General features: G+C 38.7%; 1 protein-coding gene across 3 annotated transcripts in view; it reads right to left on the bottom strand.

The window, feature by feature from the left end:
- The window catches only part of LOC125453513 (NADPH oxidase 4), a 172,365-nt gene that overhangs the window by 15,416 nt on the left and 144,677 nt on the right, over positions 1-12,272 (bottom strand). For all 3 annotated transcript variants that reach the window (XM_048533215.2, XM_048533216.2, XM_048533217.2), the window contains 2 exons: positions 8,526-8,645; positions 2,703-2,811 (listed from right to left, as the gene is read on the bottom strand). In XM_048533215.2, coding sequence (XP_048389172.1) covers positions 2,703-2,811; positions 8,526-8,645 — 229 coding nt within the window. The remainder of the gene's footprint in view (positions 1-2,702; positions 2,812-8,525; positions 8,646-12,272) is intronic.

Genomic DNA, 12,272 nt, shown 5'->3' with positions numbered 1-12,272 from the left:
TGAACTTTTCCTAATCATCAACTTATTCAAATGTCTTTTAAACATTATAACTGTACCTGCATCCACCACTTCCTTTGGCAGTTCATTACACATATAAACCACTCTCTGTAAAAGAAAGCTGCCCTCATGTCCTTTTAAATCTTTCTCTTCTCACCATAAATAAAGGCTTCCTGGTTTTGAACTCGCTCACCCTAGGGAACAGACCCTTGTTATTCACTTTGTAATGAAGTATTAGCTTTTACTTCAAAGGGAATGTGTCAGAAAAAGTAACAAGGTTTTGCTAAAATTACACAAGGTACTAGTTAGACCACAGTATATTGTGAACAGTTTTGGACCCTTAACCTAGGGAAAGATATACTGGCATTGGAGGCACAGAAGTTTACTAAGGTGGTCCTGGGCATGCAGGAATTTTATGGGAGAAAGGTTGATTAAGTTGCAACTGTACTTATTGGAATTTAGAAGAATTGAAACATACAAGATTCTCACAGGATTTTACAGGGAAAATGTTGAGAGGTTGTTTCCCCTTATGGGAGAGTCTAGGACCAGAAGACATGAACAAGGGGTCATTCAAGTTGACAAAGATGATGAGCAATTTCTTCTGAGGGTAGGAATTCTTTATCACAGAGGGTTGTTGAGGCTGGGTTGACAAACATATTTAAGGCAGACTTTTAATCAGTGAGGGAATCAAGGGTTACAGGGAAAATGCAGGAAAATAGCATTGAGGATTATCAGTACTAGACCCTTCATCAGAGAGGGGGATGGGGAGAGGGAACTGGAATAAATAGGGAGAGAGGGGGTCCGAAGATGGAGAGAAATGATGATAGGTAGAGAGGGGATAGGTCAGTCCAGGGAAGACGGACAGGTCAAGGAGGCGGGATGAGGTGGTAGGTAGGAAATGGAGGTGCGGCTTCAGGTGGGAGGAAGGGATGGATGAGAGGAAGAACAGGTTAGGGAAGCGGAGACAGGCTGGGCTGGTTTTGGGATTAGTCTTGAAGATTTGTGCTCCAGAACTAACCATGCCCCTCACCAAGCTATTCACCTACAGCTGTAACACTGGCATCTAACCCAGCTATGTAGAAAATTGCCCAGGTTTGTGCTGTACACAAACAGCAAGTCAAATCTAAACCAGTCAATAAACACTACATTATTAATAATTGACAGTAGACTAAAGTCATGAACGGTATCATCAACAGTGACAGAAAGCAGCACTTGTTCAGCAATTGCCTACTCATTGAAACTCTGCCAGGGCCACTCAACTCCTGACCTAGAGGTGAGATAAGGTGACTGCCTGTGACAAAAGCTGCATTCGACAGAGTGTGATGAGCCCTGACAGATCCAGGATCAATGGAAATCATGGAAAAAAAAACACTCTCACTGTTTGGAGTCACACCTGGCAAAGTATGATGGTTGCAGTTATTTGGGATCAGCCATCTCAGCTCCAGAACAGCCCTGCAGGAGTTTTTCAGTGTAATATCCTAGACCAAACAATTCTGCTACTTCAAAGACCTTCCCTCCATCATATGGTCAGAACTGGAGATGTTTGCATTATGTTCAGCCCCATTTGTGACTATTCAGGTACTGTGGCAATCCACAGCCAAATGCAGTAAGACCTTGACAATATTCATGCTTGGGCAGGCAAGTAGCATTCATACCACGTAAGTGCCAAGCAATGTCCATCTCCAATAAGAGAGAACCTAATCACTGTCCCTTGGCTTTAATGGCATTGTCATCATTGAACCTCCTATCAATATATTGGGGTTACCATTAGCCAAAACTAAACGGGACTGACATTTCTGTAAATAAAAGCTCACATGTGCGCTTGGAATTGTTGGATAACTGTATGTGATATCTCCCTCCTGGAAAGTGCCAAAGTACAGGTATCCAGTTGATATTGACAGGGTAGCATTGACTTAGATGGTGTGCAGAGGGTTGTAGCCAAGGACAGGTAAAGTATGTAGTCTGGTGATTCACAGTGACTAGGGTAAGAGAAGACGTTATATGTGTAAGGGACTGTCAGCCATGATGGCTATTTGCCATGGACAGTATGGCATTTTGAAAGCTGTGCCATGATCTTTGTGGACAGAAATGCCAGATTGCCAATGCTGGTCTGGATAACAGCAACCTTTCAAAGATTGTGCAGCATAAGAGATGTTTTGGCAGATATTCATTGAGTCATAGGTTTTCCGCAAATGCCATGTGGTAAGTGGGGCAGAAATCAGATATGATAGTCACCATAGGGATAAGGTGCATCATTAATTCAGCAAGATTTGCAAGAAAGGCCAAGAAACTTATGGTCTAGTGGTGAAAAGCCCTCCAAAAATTTTGACGCAACTTGGACTTAGCCAAATAAACATAAGATTCGACTCTCATTTTTATTTCATTTGTGTGTTAACCATCTTCTTAGTTTTATATCCAAGCAAAACAACAGTAACTTTATGTGCACTTTGCAATTCCAAAGGAACATTTTCACATTTTCAACTTGATGCTGCTGTAACATTTAAAGTTAGAAGGCTAAAAATCTGTTAAAACACCATTCATTATTAAAGTTGGAACAATACAATACTCAATCTAGCATGACATGAGATTTCTGGAAAACAATTTCAGCTCACATTTCTTGGAAGCTGTTGACAGAATTATGGAAGATTTTACTCTGCATAACACAAACCAGGATGTTGTTGTTCAGGTTCACTATGTGGTCTTACCTTGTCATGTAAAATGCACAGCAGATCTGCAAACCAGAAAAAAGACTGAATTTCCCTACATATCCAAATAAAGTAAAGTCGTCTGAGCTTATACTGTTTCCAATCATTTCTGCAAGAAAAAAGAAACAAAATCTCTAAAAGCCGCATTAGGTTCTCACTTTCTACCATTCTGTAAATCAGGATTTCTTCAACTGCAGAATACCATTTCCTGGTAATCTAATACCGACAACCTGAGCAAATCAGTGCTATTTGTCCTTACTTTTGCAAAATATTAAAGGCACAGAACAAGATGATTCATTCTATTGTGCCTGAACCAGCTCTTTGATAAAACGATCAAATTGCCCTCAGTCCCTTGCACTTTGCCCAGAGCAATCTATAATTCTCTTTTATAAAGCTATTTTTTTTCCAAAAATTATTATTGAATCTGATTTCACTAGACAGTGTAATTAAAATCATTATGGACTGATGCATTGAAAGAAGAATCTGTACCTGAAGTCTCTTTTGGCTTTTGCCAATTATCTTAAAACGATGTATCATTTACAGGCTCAGAAGTTTATAAAAGACTGTTGTTAGTGCCATTGAGACTTTGGTGGATGAATCAAAAATCTGAGTATCAGACCATTAAGTATAATCAGTTAATGTGTAAATAAACTTTAACACTGACTGAAACATGTGTAAATGCCTGGAAACTCTAAGAATTGTACCGTTATGGAAATTAAAGACAAAAAGTGATTATGCCGAATGTGATGAAAGAGAAATAAAGTAGCAACTCACTTATTAGTTGAATTCCATGAAAAATAATTTAATTATTTTTTCACATTAGTTAGAATCAATTATGCACAGTGAATTATTCCAAGACTAGTTTTTGTGACATCTGTTAGAGTTAATGATAACATGCAGTTATTTTTAAAACTACTCTTCCATGTTTTATTTGGGTTCAATTCTAATCAATAGTTTCAGTGTTCCATGTGAAATTCATTCCTTGGGCTTTAGCAATTTCTTTTTTAAAATCAAACTACCTAAACAAAGTTTAAATTACCTTTAGTCTCTTTTTTTCTTTATACTTCCCATGCATCTACCACTCTGTTCAAGGATATACAGACAATCTGTACCTAGGTTTCCGTCAGAAATACTTTGTGAAAACAGAAGACTATGGGAAAGCCCACAAAATCGCTAACAAAACAGAATTAACTCAGCTGTCTTTACATACAATAGACGGCTAACCAGGAGATATTGCAAGTATCATCTACAATGGTCAGGAAGATGCCAGGCACATAAATGTTCATGGCCAGTTCACATTCACATCGCTGCTGTGAGGCTGCAGTAAATGGAAGGTTTCAGTGTGGAATCTCTTCATGAGCAAAGACATCTCATCCACTGTTCCAGGAGGAAATTATTCCTGAATTTTCTGGGGTGAAATGGTCTGGTCTGATAATCAGCCTTTCCTTATTTCATCATCCCAGTTCTCTCTCTTAACAGCTTACCTCACTTAATGTTTCTTCTAATATTGACCTGTAACGCATACACCAGGGGAATGCAAAACTCACACAAGTGCCACTCTCTGGAGACCTCTGCTACTTTAACAAACTCTGGAAACCACCAAATACTAATAATCGCAGCAATAGCTGCTTCGAAATACAAAACCCAGCAATGAACTTGAAAATAGTTTTTGATCTTATTAAACATTTGTCTTTATTCCGTAGTGCATTTTTACAACATGGCATCAACTGGAGCTTTGAGCTTCAAAATTACAGCATTGGTGTCAATCAGCAATTGACTAACATAAACTGAAGTCACAGTATTCCTTCTCTGTGCAACTCGCTTATGAAGATCAACAATTTTTTTTAAAAAATCATCCAGCAGAGCAAACACCTGATACATGGCACCATCGCTGTTGTCATGGAAGCAGCACAGCATATCAAGCATGAAAAACTGGCTGCTAAAGAACAGGTCCTTGAAACTTTAATTTTTAATTGGCTGATTATTGCTATGTTTTTATATTTTTTAACAATGCTCAAGAGGGGAGAGTCACATTTCTGTCCCATTTTCCAATGCTCAGCAATAATCAATTATAGCCTTGGTGAAGTGCACTATTTATTTCTCATGTTGAAATATAGAACAGAGAACTCTTGTGGTGTAGTGGGTAGCATCCTTGCCTCTGAGCCAGAACATTCAGATGCAAATCCTGCTTCAAACTTTGATGGGCAAGGCAGGTGTTTTCATAACATGGTTGAATAGCAATATGATGCAGTTGCATGCACTGCAAAATACATGTTAACATAAGACACTATTTTATGTTGGCAAAAGGAATAGGGTAGCACAGTGGTTAGCACTGCTGCCCGACTGTGCCAAGGACCCAAGTTCAATTCAAACTTTGTGCAACTGTCTGTTTGGAGACTATGTTCTATTCCTGTCTACATGGATTTCCCCCAGGAACGCCAATTTCCTCACTCAGTCCAAAGATATGCAGGTTAGGTAGATTGGCCTTGCTAAATTATCACACAGTTTCCAGGGAAGGGCAGGCTAGGTGGATTAGCCATGGTAAATGTGGGATTATGGGGATAGGGTGAGATGCTCTTCAGAGAGTCTGTGCAGACATGATGGGCTGAACAGCCATATTCTACATTGTAGGGATTCTATGAATTCATACATACATTTATCTATTTCTTTGGAAACAAATAGTTCAAATCTCTGCTGCATTCCTACAGCAATACCCTGACTGACCATGATTGGCACTTGACTGTTCCTGCTGCAACTCCATGCCAATGCTGTCCCAATTAAACAACACACTCTTTTCATGATGTACAAATCTGTTGTTCATTTTCCAAGTCTGGTTTCTTGCATTCATCTGGACTAGGATGCAAATGAAAAGCTTTGACTTCATGTCATCTTTCAACAAAGTTCAAGATCAGGCCAGATTCTAACCCTTACTATGCAACGAGGCCTTTTGTGGCACAGTGGCAATGCCTGTTCTTCTGGGCCAAGATGTCTGGGTTCATGTCCCACTTACCCTGGACATACGTCATAATGTGTTCGAACAAGTTGACTAAAATAATGATCTCTGCAAATCTAATTAAGTTTAAACAGCATCTATTCATAACCTTAGCAACTGTCAAGCTGTCAGCCTGCTATGAAGTCTTTATATTCCATGTTCTTGTTCTTAAGAAACTATCTCTTCAATTGAACACAATAGGCTCAGAGCTGACCTCCATTTTAGGTTTCAGGTGAACTTTTTAATAAAGTTGTTGCTTACTTTGTTCAACAAGATTTTTTTTCTTTCCTGTCATTACTGACAACAAAATCAGTGGCAGGAGGCCTGAACTTTTTTGAATTTCCTGTTCTTCAACTATCATTTGCCACAACTAACAATGAGGATTATACTGTGAGAGATCCACAGGCGAAAAGTCACTTTGCCTTAGATAGTCTCATGACTGTGCCCTTGGCTATGGGGAGGTAGGGGTGTTGTGGTCACATCAATAGAAGTCATATGAAAATCAAAATACAACCAATTTCTCTCTGCACAGATCTGCTCAGTGTCTCCAGCATTTTATGTTTTTAATATTGTTATTACTACTAATAATGTTCTGGAGGCTGGGCTCAAATCCCACCTGGCAGATGGTGAAATCTGAATTCCCTAAGTGTCTGGAATTAAAAGCTAGCCTAATGATAACTGTCCAACCATTGTTGTAAAAAGTCATCTCGTTCATGAATATCCTTTATGAAATTAAATCTGCTATCCCTGTCATGTCTGGCCTATTGATCCACACGAATCTGATTGATTTTTAACTCTTCCAAAATGGCTCTGGCATGTCACCCATGAACAACAGGCAACAAATACTGGCTACATCCAGAACAATAGAAAAATAAACACTTTGTTGGTCTCCACTAAAATGTTTAGGATCTTTCATCACTTCTGTCATTCCCAGATTGAATATATGTTAGAAGGAATCATGTCCTCATATCATTCAAAGCTAACTTACCGCTCACTTAGTTTTACCTGACTGTTGAGTCAGGTCCTGAGATATGTTTCAAAAACGAAGTCGCCGGAAAAGCTTGGGGGTTTGGTAGCATCAGTTCTGAGGAAGGGTCACTGTACCCGAAACGTTAACTCTGTTTTTTCCTTCACAGATGCTGCCAGACCTGCTGAGTTTTCCAGCAACTTTGTTTTTGCTCCTGATTCACAGCATCTGAAGTTCTTTTGGTTTTTATTCCCAAGATACATTTCCTGGTGTATGCAACCAGTTACTTGGAGCTATAACTGAGAGCTATTTGGAGTTTGGGAGACTCTGAAATCTCTTTTCCCACACATTTTTTTGATGTGTTGTTTAGTAGGGATCAAACATTCTAGAGTACTAGCCCTCACAAACATCTCCCAGATTACTTCAGTAGTGTATTTTTAATCATCAATTTACATGTCATCACTAAAATGTAAAACAGTTCATTCATGTGAGAGGAGCTTGTACATTTCAATTTATCGATGTATGTTTGCATTGCTCTCTAATCAATTCACACACTTCTTTTTTCCTCTTGGTCTAATGATCATGTGGAATTTTGGGCAAATAAAAGAACTATTTGTAGATGCCCACTTTTACTGCTTTTCAGCCTGATGTTAGCTGAGGTGCAAAAATAATCATGATGCTACTTTTGTTATTTCCTAAATGGGAGAACAGTGATTAAACAGAGTGGCATTTCAATGCCAGCACCCTACTTAATTGTTGCTAGGTTAGTGATCCGATAGCACACACAAGCAAACAATTTTAAATTTAATTGATTTTTCAATGCAATATATTAATGTACCAGTGTCAACCAATTAAATACACACTGCTGCTCTTTCCCCACTGACTTGCAATTATTTCCTTTTGAAATATGTATCTAGCTCTCTTTCAAAAGGTACTATTCAATTTGTTTCCACTGCTCTTGTAGGCAGTACATTCTGTGCAATAGAAATGCATTTCCATAAAAAAAGTCTATATTCACTTGCCTCCTGAGCCTTTTAGGGGATTATTTTAAATGTGTACCCATTGGTTACCATCCTATCAGTCAGTGGAAACTTGGAAGAAAAAAATGAATCTATTTTGAAAAGGAAGACTTGCTTTGAAGTGTTTAGTTTGAGGGGAGTTTTAAAAATGTCTGCAATCAAAACCCATTAGAACATGTTTCTAGAAGGGAATAATTTCACTAATTTCATTATAAAACAGTGCTGAATCAGGTACGAAAAATGATTTGAATGAACCGATTTTACTCTCATCTCACCAACAGACCTCAGCTTAAAGTTGGGAAAAATACTCACTCGTGTATTTCTATTTCCTATTCCAACCACTGATAAGGCAATTAGTTTAATGGTAATTATTATGCAATAAAGTTGAAAATACTATTAATTGGCTTGAGTTACTGTTTTTATATCAGACATCCTAAATCTAGCAGAGAAGATGCTTCCTTTCCAATCGTTTGACACATTTCTGCTAGGCTTCACAGATAAAAGTACACTAAGTTAACTATTGGAAGGAGATTTTAAAAATAATTGAAAGATCTTGATTGTAAACAGATGCATTGCTAGGTTGCAGATAAATATTTGCACATTTCCATAATTGAGAATAAAGGAGGAAAATTGGTATACCATACATCCTTCAGACAAGATAGAGAATATTTTGCCCTTGAAAAATTGAATTAAGCTGAATAGGTATGTTTTCTCTCAAATAAATTTGGATGATTGCGCATTATTATTCCAATTTCCTCCCTTGGCAGCAACAACACACAGAACTCTTCCTTATTTAAGAACACAAATTAACCATGAACAAACTGTCAAAAAGAAAATGCACGTACAATAGTGTGTTTAGAACTGAAGCAAAAGGGGTCACTCCAATACCACCGGCCACACAAAGGCTAACCTCATAGTTAAAGACTTCCTCTGATGGACTCCCAAATGGACCATCAATATATAATCTGTTGAAAGAAAACATAATTAATTTTTCTCCATAAATCAAAATCGGTAAAGACAGTTGCCAAGGTGCTTACAGATATTTTTTTTCCAACAATTTAAATTAGAATATCTTAAATCAATAATTTGATGAACACTTTATTTCAGTTTGTTAAAAATAATTTAAAAACTTGTGGAACATAGGCTTCACTCATTGGGTCAGCATTTATTACCCATCCACGGTAACTCTTAAAGTGGGGTAATATGGATCAGATTTAAGCTCTATGAATCCTGCTACATCCTGTTGTAAATGGAGGAGGGCAATTCAGCAACTAACAGGAGTTGTAGGTGGAGGCTCAACAATTATCCCCATTCTCAACAGGGGGCCAGCGCATTGGTGCAAAATGCAAAGCTGAAGTATTTGCAGTATCTTCAGTCAGACTTGCTGGTGTATGGTCTATCTTGATTTCCTGCCGAGGAACCCAGCATCTCAGATATTAGTCTTCAAATAATTTGTTTCACTCAAGCAACTGCTGAAGACACTGGATATTGCAAAGGGTTAGGACCCTGACAATGTTCCAACAACTGTACTGAAGATTTGTGCACCAGATTTAACCTAGAAAAGGGATTCAGTTACAAAATTGACATTGATGCAACAATATTGACAATTGTCCAAGTATGTCCTGTGCACAAAAAGCAGTGCAAATCCAATCAAATTAATTGCCATACTATCACTCTTCTACTTTCAAATCAACAAAAAAAGTGATGCAAGTGACCATTGACAGTGCTATCTAGTGGCATGTGTAGAGAAATAACCTGTTCAGCAACACTGTTTGGCTTTCAACTGGTGCCTTCTGACCTCATTACAGCCTTGATGCAAACATGGACAATAGAACTGGATTCAGAGATGAGGTGAGAGTGATATTAAGGCAGGAATTGATTAAGTATGGCATCAAGAAGTCCCAGCAAAACTGGAATCAATGAGAATCAGGGAAAACCACTCCACTTTATAGACTCAAACCTGTCACAAAGAAAGCTGGTTGTCATGGTCAGAGGTCAATAATCTCAGCCCAAGGACATAGCTGCAGAAGTTATGAAAAGAGACTAAAACGGTTAGGACTACATTCACTGGTGTTTAGAAGAATAGGGAAAGGGGATCTCTTATAAATCTACAAAATTCCAACAGGATTAGACAGGGTAAATGCAGGAAAAATGCTTCCACTGATCAGGGAGTCCATACTAGGGGTCACAGACTAATGATATGGGGAGGCCATTTAGGACTGAGATAAGGAAAAAATTCTTCACCCAGAGAGTGTTGACCCAATGGAATTCTCTGCCACAGAAAACAACTGAGGTCAAAACATTGAATGCTTTCAAGGAGGAGTTAGATATAGTTCTTAGGGGTAAAGAGATCAAAGGAATTGGGGAGAAAGCAGCAGTAGGCGACTATTCAGTTGGATAATCAGCCATGATTATAGTGAATGGCAGAGCAGATTTGAAAGGTTTCCTATTTTCCCCTTCCTACTCCTATTTTCTATGTTTCTGCATTTCTTAAGATAGCACCCTAGCCCATCCATCATAGATTGCATCAATGACGTTCCCTTCAATCATAAAATCACAAGGGGGTGATGATTCACTTATGATTGCACAACGTGTAGATCCCAAGACAGCAAAGCAGAAAGTGTTCAAATGTAGCAAAGGACCAGGACAATATGAACTAAATGGCAGTTAACATTTACAGCACAAGAGTGCTAAGATATGACTGTTAAGAATCTGACCATTACCCTTTGATGTGTAATGGCATCACCATCACTGAATGTCCCATTATCAAAATAGTGAGAGTTCTGACCGACCAAAAATGGAACCAGACCATTTTCGCTAAGGCTAGGAAATCAAACTCACCACCCGGTTCTCAAATCCCTGTCCACAATGTGTAGTGATTGTAATGAGGTCAGCCAGTTGGGCATCACAGAATGAGCTCCCCGATTGGACCAGATTAACAGCCACAATTAGAGAGACCTAGCTGACATAAAAGGATGAATGTCATGGATACGGAGCCCCTGAATGCCTGATTCAGTGAGAGGTAGTGTTATTGTCAAAGGTTATGTACTTACAAATAAGGGATGATTGATGATGGGATGCTGGCCTTTGAAGAGGTATTTTACAATGCACAAATCAGGAGTGTAACGGAATACTCCTTATTTGCCTCAACAGTGCAGCTCCATCAACACAGTTGACCTTTCATAGAAAAACAGCCCACTGACTGGTGTGTAATCCAACACTTTCAACATTACTTCCCTTCACCACCGACACACAATGACGGTTATGTGTTCCAACAGTATTATGTACTACAGTAGCTCTTCAAAGCTTCTTCACTGCACATTCCAAACCCCATCCCCTATTACCTAGTGGATAAGCGAAAGATGCCTAGAAACAACATCATCTGCAAGTTCCCCTCCAAACCACACACAATCCTTGGAATTATATTGCCATTCTTTCATTATGTCTTAGTCAAAATCTTGCCTCTCCTTGCTAACAGCATTTTGAGTGTCCTTAGTCCACTTGGATTGCAGCAGTTCAAGATGGTAGCTCCATACCAGTGTAATTCAGAACGGGTACTGAATACTAGCTAGGTAATGATGTGTACATCCCATGAATGATTTTATTTTAAATGAAATGAATAATGAATGATCAGGGAAGAGATCATGTACAGAGACTGCTTGACGCCTGACAGGAGTCTTTGCGGAACAGGTGGAAAGAAGGAAGGATTTCTTGCATCTGTTGCAATGCTGGAGAAAATCCTTGAGGCATATATTCAGGGAACTGTGACAACAGATTGCATCAGAACTCAATATCAGGCATGTAGCTCTTTAGACTTGGATTCAATGCAGGAGACAGTTTAATGATCTGATAGAAGTTGTCACACTCAGCAGGGCATCTTTAAATCCTATATTCAATCACCTGTAGCACTAACCTCAGTCATTAGTAAGTTCGCCACCGCCTTACTTACTAACCAACAATATCAATCAGGATTTTAAATTAATGAATCATATGCTTTACCTAAGCCTCATGCACTTAGCTGTAAGTCAAACATCTATTTCTCATAGCTTAGAACACTGGCAGTGATTGAATTACAACAGTCATTTCACCCACGTGTATTGCAAGATATTCGCTGATGCCTTCATTCTTGCAAGAGATACTGGTGCACAAAGGAGAGTGCAAGAATGATAGAAAGAAATATAATTTAATGCTATTATTTTTATGAAAGACACAGCTTTGCTATTATGGAAAGGAGAATTGTGGGCAGCCTATCTTCCCTCATCATCCAATTGCTCCTATCGGCTTGTCCCATCTTTCAATGGTCTCTCCTCATGCACTCAGGTGTGTTTAAGGTGAAGGCGACAACCTGTTAAGCCACCATGTTGGGAATCAACTGGTCTACGAAACTTCAAACTAGTATGGAAAAGCACCCATTCATAAGAAATAAACCTTCATTAACCTGCAAGTTAATGATTCTTTCAAATAGCACTGATGAGAGTGTCCTTCAACCGATGGAACATCTGTGCCATGTACAATGTTAAGAAAGGACATATGCTGCAGCAGAGAACTTGAAAATTGACCATTTTGAATCACATCATGATATGCTTATTTTT

This window comes from Stegostoma tigrinum, chromosome 6, assembly GCF_030684315.1.
Source record: "Stegostoma tigrinum isolate sSteTig4 chromosome 6, sSteTig4.hap1, whole genome shotgun sequence".
Classification (NCBI taxonomy): domain Eukaryota; kingdom Metazoa; phylum Chordata; class Chondrichthyes; order Orectolobiformes; family Stegostomatidae; genus Stegostoma; species Stegostoma tigrinum.
Note: the sequence above shows the minus strand (reverse complement) of the source record. Positions and strands in the feature narration are given on the sequence as shown.